Genomic DNA, 25,155 nt, shown 5'->3' with positions numbered 1-25,155 from the left:
ATATGCCTCAACTATGAGAGACCGGATGCTGGACGCTGCTTTTATTTCAGAATGAAAGAATAGAAACACACTCCACGTGGTAACAAAGTATACTAGATGCATTCCATTCACCGATAACGCTCTGATTCATTGACCATGAAAACTAACGGCATGACACTTTATTAAATTGCTTCGAAATACCACTCAACAGCACTTAGGAGTTCTACTCATCGACTTGATTAACTTGCATAACCTGACCTCACTTATTCCCGATAGAGAGAATGAAACAAATGTTCCCGCGGTGATGCCGACGACATTGGCGCTTAATAATGAAATTATTCAATAGAAAACGTAATGGTCCATTGTATCAATGGCCTTCTGCATACATTTCTGTGCCGTTTTAAAACAATTTCGTTGCTTGCCACTTGTAGCTGCAGTTTAGAACTATTTTTGATGATGGAAGTACACATTACTCTGGTGAATTAAGCATAACCGAACCATCTTTGAGCACGTTTCAATTGAGATTCGTACGTTATTAATACTGTCATGACGGTGTAGTCAATAATATACATTTTTGTATGAGATTGTTCATCGATAAAAAATTACATTATACAATAAAATACCATGATATATCATGATATTGCAAATAGATTGTAAGATTGGAAAAATGTGTGCTCTCTTTTCTTGATTTCTCTAGATAGAGAATCAAGAATGCTTAACGAACTTTCATTTGATTCGCAAGTATTTCATGAAGCAAAGAAACCCTCATTCCGTAAAATTCTACGTTTGTACAAACATCTCTAGTTCGACCATAAATTCAACAATCTTAAAAAATTCCTATCTAACGCACAATATTGATCTCGCTATAGTCATACTCCCACGACAATTCCACTAAACATTCGAGATACTATCGACTTTAATCGCCTTTATTTACACCGACACCGTCGATAAAACGTTCTCCTATGCGAGCTTATTTTCACAACGTTAACAGCAATACTTTCAGTTTTCGCGATAAATAGATACAAATCGATGATTAAAAGACGAGACCAATAAACAAGTGATAACACCACTGCAATAAGTGGCAGTGACCAATCGTAGTCAGACACGTTGACGTTTTCATTAAAGCACGCGTATATTCAACCAGATTGCCAGACTTCATTTTCTCGAGAGCGGAGTCTATTATAAAAAGAACACCGACAAACATTTTCAATTTATCCTTCCACGTAATAACACATCTAAAACGCAAAACATTGTTTGTTACTTTTATTTAAATATAGATGAGACATTACTTATCTGTTTTCATAATCGGCAATTAAATATTATCAACTATTATTTTACACGAGCATGTTAAGTTTTATTCTGTCTTTTAATTTCTTTATGATGAAGTTTTAGTTGTCTTTTTCTATAGAATCCGTATCACGATTCTAATATCTAGATTTTCTAATGATCACCGTTACTTAATAAAGTTCACAATAACATGTAGCTTCCTGTTACTAGACGAGGAGATTATAAGTGTATTAGTTGAAGACTACGAGTTTTGCAATATCGGTCAAAGAGGCATATAAATTGGCAACGTTACTGGAATACAGCTTGAGCTGCCAGTTTGTTGGATAATAGCAATGTATTCTACATTATAGCCATTATAATGGCCGTTCTGCAACAGTTCTTATTACATACAAATCGAATGGTATACGGGGTGCGGCCAAAAGTACAGTACAAGCAGGCATAATGTGATTTTTTATGCGGAGCTATATGGAAAGCGTAAAATCCAATTCTTTCCACCGAGACTTGACATTCGAAAAAATCAAAAACGTCGAGTAGGCGAGTTCAAGTATCTCCAGGAAGGAGAAACGGCAAACTATACGAACACATATTAGCCGATTTCTCTACAAATACTATGCGTGTTCGCGAATTTTCAAATTCCTCAAACGCCGAGCTTCGGATGAAAAATTATATTTTCCGCTTTTCGTTTATTCTTTTCTTTTTCGTTTGCGCCATACTTTCGACGCTGCCTGTCGGTACTGTTTCATCAGCTAAAAATTCTTCCGACATAACACGGCATACTTACCGAAAGAAACTCAACATTCAAGAAAGAATTTCACTAAAATACGTCGCGGCCCATATTACGAAATTTCTAAAGGTCTTTCGGAAGAAAGGGACCAAGTGGAAATAATAGACTTTGCACAGTAAGCAGAGCGTAGAAATGAAGATGCTAAAAGAAATATCGTCTTTCTTTAATTATGTCCAATAGTGGCGAAAAGCGAACAAGATTTATGAATATTAGGTGACAATATTGTATTGTGAAATTTCGACAATTTCATATTTATTTCGTTAGTTTCCGGGACTTAACGCTACATCGAAATGAATGATGTGGAAGAGCAACGTGTCCTTTCACTTCAGAGCATCGAAGCTCATTCAGTTCCCGTCTGTCTCTCGAATCGCATACACTGATAAGAGTATCTTGAAGCACCCACGATTCAAAGGAGACTACAAGTCATAATATTGCCATTGATAAACTCAATTGTGTTCTTATATGATTATATACTTGGAAAAACGGAGTTACCAATGGCTTCGTGTAAATAAACGAATTTCGCAGAACTCGTCGACGCAGGCGGATGCGATAGTTATGCGAAACTGTAATTGTCTAATTAACATTACATATACATAGAAGCTGTATGCAATGCAATCGTTTATGCTCTGATTGATCCAATGATCAGAGCAGTTCGAGGAACTCTATTACTATATAACAATTACCAGAGACATATCCTTCGCATGAAAAAGAATATCGACGAAAGCTTTATAATTGTATTATAATTTTCCTGAATCTCGTTTCGATTTTATAACGCGAATATCTTTATCTATATTCGCTCATTTAATAACGTGAATAGGAATTGAAGTTTATGTTCTCTAATAAAAATTTAATTCTATTAGTTTCTCGATAATGTCATTATTATGGACACGATTAAAATATGATTTTTAAAAGTATAAAAATAATGGAAATAATAGGCTTTATTACACTTTGTAACAAACAGAAAGGCATTTGTTGATCGCACGTACAAACTGACGTCCGTAAAATCCTAGAAATTTCAGCAAGAAAAAGCGCTTTGTGACATGATTTACAATGGGGAAAGTTTTCTTTACGGCTCCAGGACTGAAGACGAGAATAAGTGTCGCGAGTACCTGACTATTTGTCTTGAAATCGTTTGCAAAACTTTAAACGTTCTTCATGAAACTTAATTCCTCGGGCTTGCCCTGTCTCCTTTAGAATCCACTTGCTCGATTGTTTTACTCTCATGAATGCGCATTTTATATATATATATTTTCCTTTAATTGCAACTGAATTTACTTTTAGTATTACAAGGCTGAAGAAAAGCTATCGAATGTATCTATTAACCCCTTGCAATATAATATCGGGACAGGCTCGTTATTACTACTTTGATAAGGATGTTATTTAGACTTTTGAAATGATAATAAATTAGTATTAAGTAGTATTAGTATAAAATACTAATATAGTAGTATTATTATAAAATACTTATGTAGTAGTATTAGTATAAAATATTAATATAGCAGTATTAGTATAAAATACTAATATAGTAGTATTAGTATAAAATTTTAGTTGTTAAAGAAATCATAGTGCAATGGGTTAATCAGTCACATCCATTAATGATAATATTTCATATAATTTAAGTTAATTTATGTATATGTATAAACACGCGAACACCCATTTTCACAACAACAAGAACAAAAGCATAACAATTGAATGGTGGAGAATCGATGAATTGAGTAAGCAGTTTAGAAAGACCTGTTTTAAATCTATTAACACTGGCTGCGAATACGTCAATCTCATCGCTATCGTTGTCAATGTATGTATTTGCCCCGTAAAACGGGTCAGTCATATTACTAAACACTGTTAATATTTTTGTAACATCCAAGGTAGATACTAATAATAATTGATCCAAGAATCAATTTAAAATCAATACTTGCACTTACAATTACATAATTTCTACTTCATATGTAATTTAAATGTAAGCTAGAATACGCCCCAAACTTCAAAATTACGCAAAGAAGAAAAATCAATTTCTTGAACCTGTTACGTGACACGTCGATCATCATACCTCCTATTCAAATTCTAAGAAGCCCGGACGGCAGAGATTTAGCAAAGGAAAGACCAAAAAGCTACGATCTATCGAAACGATTGCTTGCACGTCCTCCTTGCGGCAATAACATCTGTCTCACTCGCAGTAGGTATCATCGGGAAACTAAACTACTAAATATGAGCAAACAAGTACCAGCGGTCGCGACAAATTGGCTTCGCGTCGAACGAGTCAACACGAAAGAAGAAGTAGCTTCGGAGAGGAGTCGATAAACGACCTTCGGAAAATAGGTCCTCGAAAATCGAGAGGAGCGCGGCGACGTATAAAATTCCTGCAAACCGGCGCGGCGTGGCGCGGTTCCGGACCAATGACCGCAGGCTGATTGAATTTTCGCGCGAATTCGCAAGAGCGAACGTCTGCCGCGCACGAAGAAGGTTGAATAACGACAGGAACCGCGAGAAGACCGAGCCGTTCGCAACTAGCCAACCAGCCAGCCAGTCAGCCAGTTAGCCAGCCAGCCAGTTAGCCAGCCAGTCAGTCAGCCAGCCAGTCAACCAGCCATCCAGTCAGCCAGCCATCCAGTCAGCCAGCCAGCCAGCCAGCCAGCCAGCCAGCTAGTCAGCCAGTTAGTCAGCCAGTGAGGCAGACAGGTATACGCATACCAACACACGGAGAAACCTCGCTCGGAGGACGCGGGGTGAATAATAATGAGAGACACCGGCCCGCGAGAACACCACCTCGGGCGTCTTTTCGTAAAAGGGCCGTTAAGGTGCTACCTTAACGATCCCTGAGGCCCCTCGCCGGGGTGGGGCCAAAGGCCACGTGGAATGCAGACACGTAATGCAAGCAGAATGCGCTCACGGTCTGCCGGCCCCGGGAATTATTACTGGATTCGAGAGGACCCATGGGACTCCCTGGCCGTGGGCTCGCCGGACAGGTACACGCAAGTCTCTACACAAGGGCAGTCCATCTGAGAATTTCCGGCGACCATGGCGCGCAGTCCGGTGAAATGACAAAGTTGTATCAAAATCAAAGAACTTTTAATTGAAATTAGATAAAGCAACGCTAATTCTTTTTTTCTGCGTTAGCTAAAACGTTGCAGAATAAGAGAAAATAGAGAGAATGTGGTATGAACATTTTTTAATCTTGAAAATTTTCGTTAAACTTGAAATATTCCAATAAAATTATTATTCATCCAATACCATTTACAGTTGGACTCTTTTCTAACGATATGTTCTACGTCATTTTCCGTTGTAAGTCCAGCCTTACAAAAGTTATTGCGATTTCAAAAGTGTTCGAATACTTTTTGCGATGAGTTGTAATCTACATTATACATTGAAATAACCGATGTTTGGAGAATAGGAAGCTCGAATAATTGATGTTCAGATAATCGAACGTTCGAATAACGAATGTTCGAATAACCAATGTTCAACGATCGAGGCACTACGGTACTTTAATTGCTAATGAATAACATTAATTATCGTTGTCTCGCAAGTTCCTTGATTTTCAGATGAAATATTTGCGAGTCGATCTTCAAGAGTCGATTCTCGTTCGAAGAAGAATCGTTATATTCCCAATGATTCGTGATTCTGGGTTAGAATCACGAGGTCATCCTAAATTCTTCCGAGAGGAGCAGGCGTCGCGCTTTCAACACCGACCGATCGATACTGGTTGCCCGGTAGATTAATCGGTTGCGAGAAAAAACATGGCTCGTTATTTTTCCATGATCTTGTTAAGTAACGCGATCCATTGGGATCGTGTTCTCGTCGTTATCGGCATTAGAGGTCTGTCCGAACGTTTCACGCGTTTATCGCTTGAAGAAATTCACTTTAAATGCTATGGGACTGTGCGAATAAATTACTCCGGTGTACTGCTTGGATAAAGGTAGATATTATGGAACACCTAATTAAAAGATTTCCCAAGAGTAAGGCAATTTAATATTTACACTTTGACATTGTATCTTAACGCTGTTTCGTCAAAATCAGTCGCAAATGAATCACGAGTTGTGTATTTATATGTAAGCAATTTATTAATTAACGTGTGTTGAAGTCACGGTCAATGTTACAATAATATGCTTGTATGAGGATAAAAACATCAGTCTCCTCCTAGCACAATACTGACCTTCAAAAATTTGTTAAAATTCAAAAAGGGTTCAGGAATTATGAACATGCATCGTTATTGACTTGCTGGAATAAAGGAGTATATACCTTCACAGTTTCATTTTTTTCTTTATTTGGGACTTATCATAGCTACAGTACCTATGCCAGTAATAATTGTGAAAATCATTATATCATTTCAGAATTAATGAACAACGTAAAATTTGCAAGTCGCAGCCTGTTTAAATCAACGCACGAAAATGCAGATCTGCTATACATAATATTCGCAGATAATCACCATTAATCATACGCGGTATTAATGATGGACGTACGATACAAATGACTATGGAGCGATCCCCGATGTATAAAACATAAAACCACGTCCGAATGTTCGTACAAGTTTCTCCTTGTACGAACACGAGAATCGGCCTACAGGTATGAACAGGTATGCGGACTCCCGATTCCACGACGAGCCGGACCGAACAAAAAGTAGCACTCTCATCCTCGTCTCTCTACCGTTCACAAATGCATACCGAGCACAGACACAGCCGCACGATCATTCGGTGCACCTTTGTCCTGGATCCAAAGCCGGGAGATCGATTCATATCGATTACATTTGCAATCGTTACACCGACGCATCAGGCACCCACGGAATTCCGAAAGTATTTCGTGGAAACAAAACTGCCTTTATACATACATTGAGAGATTCTTTCATGCGAAACCTTCTCGTTTTGCGGTTTCTTTTGCGTATATCATTAGAGCTACTTTGTTGTTAATGATTTTTCCAATGGAACAGAAAGATAACATGGTTTAATACTTAAATTAGCGGTATAGTGCATTTTATCCTGATTGTAAAGAAATTTATAATATTCATAGTTTTTTAAACTAAAAAATTCCTTCTGATTAAAAAATTCCATAAAAATGCGTGCCGCACACTCCAATGATTTCAAATGTAGCTGTTCCCACCAATTCTTCAAAACATATTTTTGGAAACACTTAGCGCAAACCTAATAGCATTCCTGTTGTTCTTAGTGTAAGAACAATTTGAATAATTAGTTGACCATTTAAACACATTGGATCGATATGATCCGGTAACCGCAATCCGAGGGATAAAGTATTTATTATGTTCGGTCCTGAAAATTACTGGATATTCCTTAAACATTCTAAAATAAGGATCGACAGCGTTTCTTTTTAAGTATAACTTTCATATAGTAAAAAACACGAAAACTAAATGCGATAAATTGATTCGGTTTATGATAAAATTTCGCGTTGGGGTTGTACAGTCAAGCATACAATTTTTTTGCGCTCTTTATTTAGTCACAAGGATGAAAGTTAATTTCGCTAAATGAAAAACTAATCTTCGCGTGATACTACATTAAAAATTCAAGGTTCTCCTCTGTTGGAGGTATTATAGCTGAACATTTTATGAATCCAACTCGATTACACGCATTCGATGTGCTGAAAGATATAAACATCATAAAATGTAGGACCCCACATATTCTGTCGATGTAAATATAAATGTAGATCCAATGCCATTAATAATGCAAAACACAATTGTTATTATAATTAAATAAAAAGATTGATGTTAGTATTTAATTATCTTATTTGATTTAAAAACTGTTTACTTTCTTTATTTTGTTTGGTCATTCCATGGTCAATATAAGTGCTACTATGATAAAGATCCTGTGATAAAGATGTGTTTGCACTGCGTAACTGATTTTCAAAGAAAAGTGGACTTATACTGATTGGCTTCTGAACCTATCACATAATTCGCTTATTTTACGATCTATTTCGTCAGACGTTGCTCGGACTGATTCAAATTTCCTGGGAATTACAGTCGGAAGCCATGCGCGGAACTTTTTGTGAAAAGCGCAGCCATCGCCGTAACTTTTATGGCTCGATCGATCGGATCATTCGCAGTGAGAGCTAATAACGTTCTTTTATGTCTCACCGAGGAAAGCAGCGGTGATATCTTTCTCGACTGAAAGTGCATCCAACGAGTAATCTGTTCCCGATTAGATGTGGATTACTTTAATCGGAAACTTGCTTTCTAGAATCTAATGAACCTTTATAGAAGAGCTTTTAAAATGAAATGAATTGAAAAAGACCAGATATGTTCGGACGTGTATTAAAGAAGCATCTGCGCAACGTGTTAAGAGAGATCATTGACACGATTCTTCACGAAGCGAAGGAGTTTTAAATGATTTATAATGACGATTCTGAAGGTAAATAGTACTTTTGAGGAATCTAATTTGTAAGATCTTCTTTCGTTCGTACCGAACTTTTATAACACGGTCAACATTTTAATTTGCAAAATTAACATAATACAGGAAATAAAAGTTAAACTGCGAATGTATTAGTACACGTATATTTAAATTTGTTTTCTTTCTGTATTTAAACTATGTAGGGATTTATGTTACTAATATCTTGTATTATTCGCGATGATAGTTATTACTTATTACAAAATTGATTACTTGTTGATTACGAAATTGACTATCGCAACAAATGAATTTCAGTTTCGGATCACATAAATCTAAGGAGAACGGCAAGATCGATTAATCAAATTTACCATATCGTTATTCTTTTACTCAAAGGTTCGATTATTTATATATACGATCTTTTTTCGAGATAAAATTTCCCAGTCGAATTATTGTCTCACGGTGAACATAATGTGGTTAAGGTAAACTTTATGCATTTTCATGCTTTTTCGTCTGTGGATTCCGCAACAAAATAAAAAGGATGATGTCTAACTCGCGTGGATGGTGCACGTGAAAAATTTCTGGAGAACTGCTTGCTTACAAAGTGAAACGAGAATTTTCCGGAGGAAAAAAAAAATAATAAAGAGACTTTGTAGGAAACAGCGTGTACTTTCCGGACGACCTACTATACCAAAGATGTACCAGATTTTTCCCGGCACATGGTGACAGCGTATTTTTCGAGTAAAAGTCAAGTAAAAAATAGCTATATTGGTTAACATAGAATCAACACATTATTATTAATTGTAACAATGATATGAAATTACAAATCCATGAGAACTATAAGCAATCCAAGAAACCTGTAAAAAGATTAGCTAAATGCCGTCGATGTGTTTCCATGGTAGATATACGAAATTAGTAAATTATTAATTTGTATTTTTGTTATAAAGATATAATAAAGTATCTACGAACTTATATTTATAGATTACAGTATTTCAAACGTTTCAGTTTAATTGACATTAATTCGAATAATTTGTTTCGTATCCTTTTTCATTTCTTTTCAGCTATATTCCAAAATCATGAATTTAAAACATATTTTAATGTTACAAAATCTAGGTGACACAACTTCAAGTTTTCAACAATTGTTCTAATTACCAGAGTAATGTTGCACAATACATTTACGTACTTTTACGATTTTATTGGTCAATATAATATCAATGTAATAACAAACCGGTTACAGAATTCCATACTAATTACGGCACCCACAGTTACATAAATTCGAATCCCTTTCGGGACAATAATGTTCATTATTCAAACGATTCTTCTATATCCGTTGCAATTATTAACAATTTATCGGCATTCGGTAATTGGATGTTCACGGTACACATTTGCTATAAATGCTGTGTAGGCAACAGACCTTAAAGTAGAATTAACACAACAAACACGTCGCCGGCGAAACAGCAGGCGCAAAAATTCCACAAAATTTGAATAATTTAATTAATGAAACCGAACAATTAATATTTATTAGAGCAATTACTAGACTGCAGACGTTCGTGTAAATTCAGAATTGTGTAAATATATTTCAATAGATTCGAGGTAACATTAACTTCGGCAGAACTTTATATTTCATTGATTATTTAGAATCAATTTTTCAATTCTCTTCCATGAAACAGATTTCAAATCCTATTATTATCGGGTCTATGTACAGTTTTAATTTTCCTCTTCACCGAATATTAAAAAAATAACATATTTTTTTCATTAATATAAAATACGCTTTCGCTTAAAATAAACAAGAGATCAAATAATTCTCTTTACAAAATTTATCTACAATTTTGTACCACGAATAATAAAAACATGGGGCGACCTTGATAATAATGTACAACTAAAAAATTCTCAATGAATCATATTAATAATTTCTTGTTTATTCCAAATACATGCGTATTTTATACAAAATTTTGTTTTGTTCTTGTTTATTTTCTACTTTTTAGTCATAGTTGAAAAGAAAAGAAATAATTTTTAAAAATACCACACGAGCGAGTTAATAACGTCCTCGTCGTACTTTAACGAGTCTGCCTCGTGTGTGTGTGATGGAGATATCTAGTAATAACCATAAAAATCCGCAGTCCGATCATCACGAATTCTAAAGGCTGCATAAAGATCCTAAATATATCATGTATCCTGAAAGCATCGCGATAGTCTCGGTAATCAACGCGTTAAAAGCGATCGCCAATAATCGTTGCAATGAAAAATGCATCGGCCGGCCAATTCCCTGCGAAGCGATCGGCGAGGATACAACTGGAACAATCGATCCCGTTGTAAATCGATTCCGTATTATACCCACGGGATATCTGGCAAGGAGGGATTCCCCTTCGGAGCGAGTCCTTTCGTCGTCCCTGCAGCGGCGCTCTGTGAGAAAGTTTTAATTGCGTTCCACGCGCTGGCGCCTATTTCGACGCGGGCCAAACCGAGCCCAAGAAGCGGAAGAAAGGGAAGGGGAGAATACAAGACGAAGAAGAAGGGAACAACCAAGTGGCTTCAACGCCCGGAAACGAGAATGTTGGTCAGTCTCGGCACTATGTTGCACACCTGCGAGTGTCAAACAGTATCGTTTCGGCAAATAAGATCGCTACTGGCGCGCCGAGGGGAAAGCAAAGTTCTAGTCGACAAAGGGAAACGGGGAAGTGCTTCTAGGAGTTACATGCACTTCGAACCGATGAAAGTATCGTTGTAACGTTTCAGAATTTTGTTTGTCCTGCGAGGTATAATTTCCATCGAGTCGACGGAACGTGAAATCATGTTCTATTGCGTAATTGTTGGTATCGTTAGAGAGGAATTTTTGACAATTTTCGAACTCTGCGCGAGAAAGATTTTTGAAAATTACATTTTGTACTTAAACGGTGAAAGAACGATTGTTCTTTCGCCAGCTTGCCGTGCGATTGTTTTCGCAATGATAATCAAATATACAAACTTCATCATTGAAGGTATAGAGCACGTCGTTGGATTCGTCTTGACCAACTAACTGCAATAATATGAAGCAAAGAATGTGCAATACCGTTTAAAAAATTGCAGGTAACCTGGATGTTTTATTGAAAACATAATCTTCTTTTAATTCAATATACTGTCGTGTAGTCGACAGGAAACCGATAAACTTTTTTATCAGATTAACAGAAGTGCTGAAGAAAATGTGTGCGAAAATTAAGGAAACGTCCTGTACAATGCTGTGTTAAGGATCGTATTATAATGGGTTCTGTCACTTAAACGGATAACAATTAAGGCCAGAGTGTACAAGACAGCAAAAAGAAGCAATCACGCGGAGTGTTTCTCGGCGAATTAGAACGCATTAAAATCACGTGGCCGCTGGAGGGGAATCCAATATAAGGCATAAAAGAGTATGCAGCTTAACAAACTTCCTTGGAACAGACGCAGCTAAATGAAAGGGGGATGAGGCAATAGGAGGTAGATGGGAAAAGGGATGCGCTGATATCCGCTCTGAAAACATACTTCCAGCGAGGTATTCCAATTTAATCAACTGCCGAAAAGCTTCTAATATCGTGGAAATGCTTTCGCCCATGGGCTGTTGACCGGACAAGAGATGAAAGGCATGCTATCGGATAAAATATTATTTCGAATAAAATGAATATACATAGCAACTCTGGCTGAATTCGAAGCCATAGGTACAAGTTTCATTAAAAGTCTCTTATTTATAGCAATCAATTTGTGCACAGTATCTTTTACACTACTATTTCGGACATACTTAGTTTCGTGAAAGCGATCGCTTTTATGAAGTAAAGGAAATCAAATGTTATGAAATTTTGTCTTTGTAAAATAAGAACTGTATATGATTAAGTATACAGAGTGTCCCATAATTATGTTAACACCCGGAAAGGAATGATTCCTGAGGTCATTTGAAGTATCTTCTTCCCTAGCAAAAATGCAATCCGCGGCTTTGTTTACAAGTTATTAACGAAAAACACTGACCGATAAGAGGTGAGCACAGGGTTGTTGGTAAGCAGCTGAGCCTACGAGCGGTCGAAAGCCCAGTTCCGTTCCTAGGCTGCCCGCCTAGCGCCAGTCGAGCTCGCCTCTCATTGATCAGTGTTTTTCGTTAATAAATAGTAAACAAAGCCGCGGATTGCATTCTCGGTAAGGAAAAAATTACTTCAAATGACTTCAGGGATCTCTCATTTCCCGGAAATAACATAATTTTGAGACATTTTGTATATGGTCTAAGATACAGATATGCATAAGAGAAATACTACACATTACATACATATAAATTTTACTTATTTAATTTGAATAATTTAAACTATATATATCGTACAATTTAAAATGTTATTTACATATGTATGTATTATATACATGTGGATACACTACGTACTTACGTATGTACTTCATTACATGCATGCATGATGACGGTATGCAACTTGTATATGTATGCACAAACATACATGCCAATAGGAGGTTAAGATTTTAAGATTTACATCACATGGTTCAGTTAACTTTTCAAACAACATTAAATTAAGAAAATGGGAAAAGCGAAGAAAGTGATATCACCCTTTTCCGGTATTAACATAATTATGGGGCACCCTGTATATAAAAAATATACTAAGATTCAGTTAAGAACTTTTCCAATAAGTTATTGAATTTATTATATCTGCTGAACAATGACATATCGAACAATGTTTTTATTATCCATGCAAATTGTAGCTTGTTATAATGTTCTTCCGAGAAATGTGTCCACTATGTAAAATGAAAACGAACGTTCTTATCCAAACTACACTTTTAGAATAGACGAAGTCATACGTAAAAATCCTAAAATAGAATATTGTACATTTCACGCATACATACATTTGATTTTATGCGTATTAATAAATTTCAAATATTGCGTCGTTTCGTTCTTTCGCGAGGGAACAAAAGTCGATTTTTTAATGTTTAGAGTAAAAAAAAAGAAGAAAATTTTTTGACATTGTTTTAGTAACTTCGAAATCATATATGCTCGTAGCAGCCCTGTTTTTTATTGACAAAACGTTGAATCAAGCGTTTCTTTTTCGCACCCTTACAAAACGAAATTTTGTTGAAAAACGAAACAACGTTCCGAGCGACCTAATATCTTGCTTGCCTCGATAATAAAAATATTGCTTGAAATACTTTCTCCGCAAGCTTTAGCCAACCGTGGAAACGCGACGTGGCACACATTGGTCGGATTGAATACTTGCATCCGGACTAAATAGGATTCGAGCTCGCATATTGTGTAATAGAGGGAAGGAGAAGTGAAGAACGGAGGAACGAGCGCGGCTTTATGGTCACGCGACTACGTGATGAGTTTGTAAGCGTTAGACGCCGATGAAAATGCTAATCTATCGTTAGTCCCGCTCGACGAAGCGTGTAAGTTGTTCGAGTTGCAGTATTCCCCGAGCAACCCGGATGACGCTATTCCGTCGGTCTTACGCAATAAATTTGCTCCTGTGCCGATGGCACTGGTTCATCCAGTTTGGTACGCTTTGGTCTATTCTCACTCTTGTCTCGAATTAAAAGAAGCCTGACACTTACACGGAAACATAAAGTACCGAGATTACGCCTGTATATTTTGCTTACACCATCGCAACTCTTACAAGATCTATAAGTCCAGCAATTTTATGAATTTTCTGGTAACATTCCAAACGAGTATTCTAGAAGGATCGTACCAATAAATCGTACGTACTTTAGCAAAAGCATGCAATCTCCCTTAAGATTGTTGGAACACCGAAGATAAATATTGTACGCATATTTCTGATCGTATGTGCAGTGCGATCACGTCAAAATATGAATGAATATTTCCTTACTTTTTATAATTAACACGTGATTTCAGATTTTCTACGGTAACCTGCTTGACCATTAACTTCTTTCAATCGTTGAGCCATAATGCAGATTATTTTTTGAAATATTCTGTACTAAAACTAGATTTACGAAACACTAAAAGCAATAGTTTTATATTGGTTTATAAAAGTAACAATAACGAGTGTTATTGTGTTTTTGTTCACACAGGATTTTTGTTTTGATTTTAAAGGATCGAATAACATTTACACTTACAGTTAGTTAGTAGATCATGTATGGAATCTTTGTTTGAATTCTAATTCTAATTCTAATTCTATACAAAAACGTAAGCACAAAACAGGGAATAAAATTTTCAGTATACTCGTCATCGAATATTTATTCAATAGATGTACAGTATCTGTGTCCTACAACAAAAAGTAGAAATGTTAAACGATGATTGGTCAGGCTATTTGTATGCAACAGCACGCGTGTCAAATAAACTTTCAAAGTTCATTATCCCAGGAACGGAGGACCTTCGACTAAACAATTTCATTCTTTACTGCGAAACAACATTCTTCCATATCGTACAACCAGTTACATGCCGTCTTGTAATTTTCGAGTTAGTGGTTATAATATTGGAGAAACTTCTAGCGCTTGTGTGAATGGAATTTTTCTAGTCAGAGTTGTTTCTGCTATCTTAGGTACGTTGTTTTGTATAGGTGGAATTGCGGGGTGTATACCTTCTAGAACAACGCAAAAAAACAACGCAAAAACAATTTTTTTAAAAATATATCAAATTAAACTAATTTTACTTTATCGTTATGCATATATCATTATATGTTATAATACAAAGATTTTCAAACTCTACAAAGCAAAAATATAGGAAATCCATGTTTTTTATAAATTATGCTGCATTTAAATTCCTTATTACAAATTTATGCTACTAAACATGGCCAGGACTGGTGTACAAGTAGCCACAATCGGTGAAAAATGCGTATTTTACTAACTTTGTACTATAATAATTCTTGAATCATTTTGTTATCCTATCAAATGTAAGTTAGATATCAAAACTAAAAGTATCGAATAATCTGTTACGAATGTTTGCATTGCAATTCATATAAACCCTTAACGTGGCCACACGACTGGTACATCTACTACCCTAGATGTACATCATAGGCACACAGTAACTAGTTCCAGAATTTTCATTTCCCTTTCTCCTAATATTCAAAAAAGATTCGGTATTTGTTTCGTGGAAAAATCTATATCGGTAGAAGACACTTTGAATTTATCTTTAAATTCTTGAGACATGTCAATTAAATAGTAGAAGTTATTTTTAATAGCGAAAAATCCTGAAGTCTGCCAACCGGGCAGCCAGCCGGTGTTTAACACTCTGCAGGAAAAGAAATCGACAGAACGTCTGCGACAAGCTAATATTATATTTAGCATCGTTCTTCCCCGTCGAAATCGTCCGTTTCGAGTCGTTTCTCCTTTGCGCTCGGCTCGATACCAGTCGTTCGAAGAGCATTGTTACGCCGCCCTTGGTGTCATTCGCCTATCGCGCACACAATATGCGAACCGACGCTGCAAAGAGAAGTTGGATGATCGTGCACGGTGAAATTTATAGCGTGCATCAGAATTTATAGCGTCTATTCATTCCGCTTCTAGTCGTTGCTCCTCGACAAACGCGATTTTTTCCTCCCCGTTCGGACCAGCACGCATTTCGCTTTTCGACGCGCGAACGTCGATCATCCGACAAAAACAGCCACGGCGAGGAACAACTGATCGGCGCGTCTAACAACCAATATGCCTTGCCTATCGCGAAAACACAACACACGCAGAACTTAAGATAAGATCGACACAACGCTCGCGCATTTTCTCCGCTGGTCTCGCATCACGGCAGAACCAGTTCCGAGGCACGGTGGCTCTCGAAACTATAACGCTCTCGTCTGCAACTTTCAGCGTTTTGTCTGCTGCGATCATTCGGTGTGATCTTTCAACACTACATTTATCGAAAGTAGGTTTTTCAATAACTGATATACAGTAGGAATTCGATACTTTTCTCTCAAATAATCATTCCAGATAGAGTTGTTACATTACAAGGAAACACTGTCACGAATGGGACACTTGTATTTAGGACAAGATAATAAAAAAAATTAAACGATCTATCTAATTCTAGTTTGAAACATTCGATAGATCAGTTCTTTTACTATAACATATTTTCATATTTATATATTCATATTTTTTTATATTTTTTTTTATATTTATATTTTCATATTTTCATATTTTTCATATTATTAACATATTTTCTTCCACGTTTGCTTGCTTTATCACTGATTTGTTTGAACAAGTGCAGTTTTCCCACACACCAATTGATTGCCTTGCATGTAATATTATACAGTAATTTTAAATTACATAATTCTTCTTTACATCTTTGGATTAGCATCACATTTTAGTATTTTATGACAAAAAGTAATTCTCTCGATAAAAAAAGGAATTGAAAAGAATTAAGAAAAATTTCTGAATAAAAAACATCTTAGAATGTAATGAAAGAAATTTCTTAGTTTCTTAATTTAAAAATTAAAGGTATAGGAAGCAAGGAAAGTTTAGGACACTTTTTATGGCGTATGATGGTATGGTACCAATATTAAAAATGTAACTTGTTTAATTACTACGATAAAAGAAGACCATCCGATGAGTTTTTATTTCCCGCATTCGTTTCAAGAGTACTGTGAATAGATTTCGATAGCATTGTCAGTATGTCGAGATGCATAAAAGGCATTTTTTAAATTTTCGTTATAAACTCAGATAAAAATGTTGGAAAAACGTAATTTTTTAATTTTTTTTTTGTCATTCCAAGTAATACTAAAATTTTTAAAAGATGTCATTATGCAGTAAACTAGTCTCTTTAACATCTCCAAAAAATTCAAGTCCAGCTTTAAAAAAGTCATTGCGTTTTAAAAGGTGTATGAATACTTTTGACCCGCACCGTAAGTATTCTATACAAAATCCCTTGCTTGGCCCTAAGAATAAAATTAGCGATAAATATCGAAGCATTCATTCATGCAAAAATATGAGAAATTGCGTAGAAATGTACTAATACGAGTATTCGTTTTTGTAGACAATTTTCTTTATCTTGCGCGAAGACATATTTTCTTTCTTCTGAGTCCGTCAGAAAACTGAGTAGATTAGGATAGTTAGCGTGATTCGGTTCACACGAGTTCACCGTGCAACAACATTCCCGTCGAAACAGAACTATATTGGCGAAGAATGTAAGAAATGTAATGCCCGTGAAACATGCCCGGCAGGCAGTTTCTCGTATGTTACCACTGTCTCGCGAATCAAATGCCTTAACATTTCCATAGCTGTTTCTGCTACTCGTGATTTCACTCACACAGATGTCTTATTCTGCGAAGTTTAATTAAATCCGCGAAATGGTCGCAAATCAGCTGATCTCGTAAGCGTATCACAAAAGAAGGTATTAAAATTGCTCGTTTAGATAAATAGTAAACGAATCTCAATAGTTGCAAAGGGTTTCTTAACTAACTGGAAAACTAGCAAAAAAAGATTACTAGAAAACTAACTAGAAAATTAACCAGACCAGAGTCGTGAAGCTGACAGACCACTTACATTTAATAGGATCAGGTACGCAATACATGCGGCTAGCGTAATTACGTAAATAGTAATTATATAAACTACTTTACTTAAAATAACATTGCCTTATAATTTTTTCACATTATGTGTATCTGTGTTTATCCGAGGGAGAACGCCACATGTCATACGTTTTCACTTTACAATTATTGTCGCTTAAAGTTTTGATCACTAATTCTTCGTGTTATTAGTGTTTTAAGTTGCAATATTTTTTAAACCTGTCGAACACTTGTTTTCACGCCTTTTCTTCATTCATCAAAACTGATGTTCACTTATAAACTGTGATAATTTAACGATTTAAAAGAATAGAATGTTTGTTTACTTTGAAATATAATTGCTATGAATCTGCCGTTTAGCTGCTCGCTTACAGCAAAAGTATACTGAATACTCGCGTTACACTGGTAACAAAGTTTTCACAAACAGAAAGAGCAAACAATAAGAACTCCTGGTCGAACATAACGTGATTATAATGTTCGAAATTTTTACTCGATCAACCACAAATGATACAGAAAATCCAAAATCGAGTTAACAGTAATTTAAAAAATATGCAATTATAAATTATAAACAACTTCTTCAAAAATTAATATTTACTGAGCTTGTCTTCGGAATAATTCATTAAAAAGCCTATTGATAGGCTTTCAGTAAACAAAGAATTAAATTTCGTGGAACAAAAGGGGATGTTTCTTTCACGAATGCACCCGGTACATAGAAAGATGATATCACGAAAAAATTTTCGACGGTCCGCAAAATAAACGGTGCTGTCTGCAGTGACCATTCTTCGCGATTTCTCGAGCGGTACTCGAGAATTCCTCCGATCGTCCTGCTCGTTTTGTCAGCCCCGATTCGTGTCGCGGCATTTACCTGCGGACTTCTGCGCGCTGTATTTCGTTTTCATTGTTATTGATATTAGCACCGGCCGGCGAAGAACGCTCCGGGGCCCATGAGAACCAGTATCACGCGACTCGGAGCATTATACGTATTTCCATAAATTCGCTTTTTATTTAGACGGGAAACGGGCAGAGCCAATTTGCGGGTCTCGATATATCAATTCCGGCGCGGATTGGGGGCTGTTAATATAAATGATCGCGAGAACTTTTTGGAAATCGCTCCTTCCCTTAATCTTGTATTTAGGAAGAACCGCCACGTTCCACAATGGTCTCGAAACCCGTTTATCGTGGTCAAAATTACATTTCTAAGGTGTTGCATTACGAAAGGATTTTTGTATACATTTATTAATAACCCTTCAAGGATTCAAAATCCAAAATATTAGTCATTTTTAATAATTATATCTGGAGGGGGGAGGGGTATCGCACTAAAGACAAAGTTTGGAAATTCAAGGTGATTTCAATTAATCTAAAAACTCATTATGGGTTATGACATCGTTATGTCATACTATTTCATATGTATAATAGTAGGCGTATTCTCTTCAATTAATTGGTTCCTAAACATTCTGTAATCCATGTACGAATTCAGCAACATTTAAACAGTTTCAACTTTCCGAAGGATTTTAAAAACATGATTAGAAGTGTTAGACATGGGTCTTAATGAAAAATAATAATTAAAGGTATTATCTGATATTATTTGTTATCTGGCAACAAAAGCTCATCGGTATTCATTTGTCTTGAAATTTTAATACATAAAATTTCAGAAACAAAATTTTTCTTACAAGAGTAATTGAAGTTATTTCGGTTCTTTTTTTAATATTAACATATATTTTTGATTGCATAATATTGTAACTGATGCCGAGTCGAATGCGATGACATACTTATATACTATGACCTTAAACCTTGTAATAACGCTAAAATAATTTTGGAGACAATTAACGGGCCTCCAGCCCACTGTACGTCGCGCGAACATTCCCATTTACGATCCAGAACTTTCCCAAGGTGCGTTTCGAACGGACATATAATTGTCAACTTACGCGAAATGTTTGCGTGTTCAATTCTAATTAAATTCAGATTGTTCAGCATTATTGCAGGTCGCGTCGGAAATTGGAATTTAGATCCTTCCCACGTGTATATTTAGTGCAATTCTATATATAGGTGCTTGGTTGTTTGGACACGATGGCAAATATTACATTGTTCCCGATTTTAGTCAGCAAATACGAATTTGTTGGAGACTGCCGACTTTCGCTCAAAATTTATTTATTAGCTACCATCCAGGCAGTTTTAACATTCGAGAGGAAATACCTACATGATAATATCATATGAATAGTACATATTTCTTTGTTTCTTACATAAAATATGAATATCTATGGATAAATACATTTCATAAAAGTATGTACAGGGTGTTTGGATAATTGTTGTACAACCGGCAAAGAAGCGATTTTTCACATTAAACTAAAAAATATAGAATAAAAATTTTTCATGCAATTTTTCATTTTCAAGAAAATCAAGTCTCGAACACGATTTGCACGGAAATGAAGCTCTGTATGAAAAAATTTTATTCTATATTTCTTCTAAAACTTGTGAACTTCTAGATCATCTAAATAATGAAGTGTCAAATAAAAAGAAGTCGTTTCTTCATGTTTTGAATTTCCTGTATCATCAAAAATCTACCTACGCTCCATTGTGTCTCATGTTTCGCTCAATTTTGTACATGACAGTTAAATAATTCTAACTCCAGTGCAATTTCTGGTGACAGGATCGTTTTGTAAAAAAGAATGTAAAGAAATACAGTAGTTATAGTAATTATGGCTACTGAATTATACGAAGTATTATCATATCGTTGTCAACTAGTTCAGTAAAACCCACGAAGAAAATCACTATAATTAAGCAATTAGATCGAACCGCAAAAAATGCTATGAGGCAGTAGATTTTTGTAACTATACCGTCGTCTAAGCTATATTATACATAAGGTGAATGTTCTATCGATCGGCTTGATTGTTAGTATAATTATCAGATCTGCAGACCCGCGGTTGCAACATTATACACATAATTACAGAGTATCGAAAACGTTAGAAAAAACGAAGATTGAACTGGTGATAAAAGAGAATTAATTTACAGTACAAATAACATAAAGTGCTCTGTAATAAATAATTTAATGAACAGTAAATTATTTTAAATAACAAACTCTTAATGCGATGTTAGTGTAATGATATTTCCATGATGCTTTCTAAAAAAATGATTCAAATAGATACTTATAAAAATAAGGAAATTCTACTTTTTTTTATTTAGCCTTGAAAGACTTGCTGCCGACAAAACCAACACTGTTCAATTAAAAAAGAATTAATACCCGTGTATTTTTGAAGAATAAAAAATGATTTACGTATTCGGTTCTGCAATACGATTTTGCAAACGTTTATTCACATTTCTCCCATTTCTAAATTTACTATTGTACAGTCTATTGCTTCCTTGAAGGAACTTTTATTAAAAAATTCGTAGGAGCGATAAGTCTTAACTTTTAGTCATGCAGCTTGCAGCAGTCAAGAGATTAGGGTGACAAAAAGCTGACGTTAATAAAACAAATTTAATAAACCTTGGACGATTTTAATAAACCACAAACGTGATTTCATGATGTTGTATACGTCAGTATGCATATAAAATATGAACACTGTACAATGCTCCTGATGACATAGTTTACATTATACTTGCTTAAATGTGATTGCCAGATTTGCTAGAAATTGAACTTACGGAACATAATTTTTTTCACGAGATGCAATGTAAATCTAATTTCCGATTGTTGGAGAAAAGTGAAAAATGTCATTGTGTGCGCATTTAAAGAATACTATAGAAAATTAGAGATAAATTATCAAACACATAAAAAGAATGTAGTATTTATCAACGACTTTAAAGCAATAACAAAAATCATCAAACATTCAAATTCCAAAAATGGAAAGAACCAACACATCCATAACCACCATTACGATCATTTATAATGTTATTTACCAATACCGGTTCAACATATTTTTTAAAGGACCCTTTCTAAACACATTAGTTTCTCTATAGACCTTAATGAAACACGTGAAAATTTCAATTAATTTCCAAAACATAGATAGTCAAATAACAATTTTTGTGGCAGCGTGCCAGTGTTAAAATAAACCCGGACAGATTATCCAATATGATGTACAACGACATTTGAAGAGTGTTAAAATAAATCTTCTTCTTATCTGATTAATAAATATAAAAGATTGTACCACTTTTCAATGACAACCATAGAAATCGTCACACTTTCAAATTCCATAAATGTGGAAAACAGGATCCGTAACTACTCATTTAGGCATTACACACCACTTCACCGTGGCATAAACGACATAACTATCTCATTTCCGTCCCTCGCCATTAAAGAAAACACACGCAGTTGTAAGTGTTAGAACTATTACTACCTATTATTACTACTATTACTACCTACAACAGAGGTTCGTTTCGATCGACTGCTTTCCGTTCAGGGGTGGCAACGAGAATCATTAAATTTCGCCGGAGAGTCAGTAATTCTGGCTACGGAATGAAAGCTGCTATTAGTATAAAGCAATTCGCGCGTAGAGACGAGTAAAAAGCCACTTGCGAAATAAAAGTGACGCAAGCCTGCCCGGCCTGTTAGACAGGAGGAAGACCATGGATATGTGTATAGCGTGTATAGTGCAGAGTGTATGTGTAGTGTACAGGGACGAGGGAGATAACGAGTGTGCTGGAATCCTTTTGGCGGGTACTCACCTTCTCCTCGAGCTGCGGCCCGTTCTCCATCGCGTGCATAATGGCATCCGAAATGCGGGTGTCCAATTGTCTGACAGCCTTCTCGGCATTCAGGCCCGACGGATCGTTACGACCGTCGACCGCCACAACGAGCCTCTCGACCGTTTCCACGTAGCCGGACCACGCGAGGTCCAGTTCCGACGCCCGCTCCGTCAGGCAGCCTCTGCAATAACGATAATCTTAAAATTATTGCAAACCGTTCCTACTAGCTCCGCCGTTCTTATTTTCACCGCTCAGAGCCACCTTTTCACCTCGACCTTTTTTCAGCTATTTCTATCGACGCTTACTTATTTAGCTGCGGGCTAACCATGGTTCGATAATCGCCAACGCTACGACGGTGATCATAAGACAGGATCTACCGGATTTGACTGCCCTAACACGTTTTAATAGATCGGTGCGAAGGTTTCGAGGGATGTTTCTACAATTAAATTGGTTGTAGAACATCGATTAACCGAACTCATCGAAGGAATCGTCAATTTTGCGGCAACTTTTTCCAATGAATCTGGAGCAAAGGTAACCCAGATTTTGCTACTATTTATGCAGATATTTTACATGTAATCTTTATGATTTCCACAAATACTGCATTAATAGAACGGTATCACAATACGGTGATTCTGTTTATCCACAGACATGAGAAAATTATTCGGTAATTTCTATTATCGCCTTCTTCGTAAAAAGAATTTGAAGTGTTATAATATCCCTCCGTTTTATTTGAACAGATTTTTATAATTCTCGGATTCTAATAAATGAGTATCATTTTATTTTTGACAAATGAAGAGTTCGATTTCAAATTTTATTACAAACCACGTTGATGATTGCAATCACATAATTTCTGTTAGGTGTAGTGTGATACTTCGCGCATAAGCAAGACACAACTCCCTGTCACGACATAACCGACAACAACCAGGCAGGTAAGTGACAGTATCAAGTAAACCAATTACAAATACCTATGACATCTTACATAAACATGTAACGGAGAAGTACTACATTAAAACGCTACAACTTCTTAATTGACTATTACATAAATCATGTCGGATCACGACCAAGCAATTATTAGTTGCCCCGGATAACGGATATGGACACTTACAATTGCTGGTATAGTTATGGTAACTGGTAGTTACTATAAATAATCGAAGTTTAGATTTTAGAAAGAAACTAATAAGTGATACAAAGAAAACAATTATGACAATCTCGATAAAAAAAAGCAATATAGACCAAAAATAAATATATCAGCGTATGCCCCACTGCATACCCGATAACGTTTATTTGAAATATTTTTCTATAGAAGTAAAGGTTTCGAGTAATTTAAGTGGCAGATTTTGGAAGACCACCCTGTATGTATTCAAATAAAATATTTTATCTTGATAATTAACAGTGTAAAACGATATTTGTAAGTCAGTCTACCGACTCTCGTTAAACGAAAACACTTCGTGATCGAACGAATATACGGTTATAATTAAAAGGCAGCCAGCTAATATTAATTACCCCAAAGTGGCCAACCAGGAGAGGCAAGTTATTATGACATGCAAGTTAGTAATAACTTTAATTACTTTAGTCATTAAGTAAACTTGTAAACATATGCACTCGGCGAAAATTGCAAAGATAACGCGATGAGTAGATCGCCGAGTTTATCATAGATCAAAAAAGATTCCGCAGCAGTGAGAACGAATTTCGCACTTTTTCAACAAAGTTTCCTCATTCGAAAGTCGGATAACCGAAATATTAACTATAGAGGTAGGCTGTTTAAAGTTACCTCCAAGTTCATTAATCTGCCACTTTGATGCTGAACGTAAAACTAATTTATACTTTTGATCATTGACGGAGAAGCATAAATTACTTTTTCCGAACTGATGTACCTACGCCTCTCGTCGAAGTAAACTTGCACGGATTTTAGTGCCTTATGAAGGTATTAATCCCTTCTGTGTATATAAAATTAATAATTATAATAGAAATACATGAACAAATATAAATTACATAGTATACGCATGTAAAAAAAAGATGTGTAATATATGGAAACACATTTAACCTTTTGATATAACTTTCGGGATTAATTTTTGGGTGGTGGGCCGGAATTCGTAGTACAATTGAGCAGGGGATGATTTTACGTGAGAAACATAAGAAAAAAATTTGGTATAATATCTTTTTATTCGGGACTCCGTTTTCGAGAAAATCGACTTTAAAGTTTGCTCATCTTTGTAATGGATTTAGTTGTCGTCTATTCTTCTACCGCAGTTGCCTCCGTCCGAGATAGTGTTTACAAACATCGAAGTTAAGAATTATGTAAGAGTACTTAGTAAACGAAACATGTCCATCATTGTTGACGTTTGTAAACACTGGCTTCATCCGAAATTCGAAATCCGGAAAACCGATCGATCGAAACATTAGATACAAAAGCGCGCTCGTGGATATTTACAATTTGCATCACATGAATCTTGAATAGTTTATTTGTCTCCGGTTTCCTCCGGACAAGAATTCGTTTGCCCCTTTGCTAAATGCCGCGGAACATTAAATTTACGCGATTACACGCATGCATAAATAATCATAGCATTTTGCAAAAATCGATCGTTACAATTACGTCGCGCAAGTATTTCCAGATTTACATTTAATTGCATGCTTATATAAATATTAATACAGATGAGTACTTTGTGAAGTAGCATTT

The 25,155-nt window shown here is 35.8% G+C and overlaps 1 protein-coding gene across 1 annotated transcript in view; it reads right to left on the bottom strand.

Annotated features, from left to right (window-relative positions):
- dally (division abnormally delayed protein) overlaps positions 1–25,155 on the bottom strand; it is a 219,796-nt gene that overhangs the window by 124,776 nt on the left and 69,865 nt on the right. The window contains exon 4 of the mRNA XM_033482407.2: positions 22,458–22,659. Within this exon, the coding sequence (XP_033338298.1) occupies positions 22,458–22,659 (202 nt within the window). The remainder of the gene's footprint in view (positions 1–22,457; positions 22,660–25,155) is intronic.

Source organism: Megalopta genalis, chromosome 6 (genome assembly GCF_051020955.1).
Source record: "Megalopta genalis isolate 19385.01 chromosome 6, iyMegGena1_principal, whole genome shotgun sequence".
NCBI classification, from domain to species: Eukaryota; Metazoa; Arthropoda; class Insecta; order Hymenoptera; family Halictidae; genus Megalopta; species Megalopta genalis.
The sequence above is the reverse complement of the archived record's forward strand: the minus strand, read 5'-3'. Positions and strand labels throughout refer to the sequence as shown.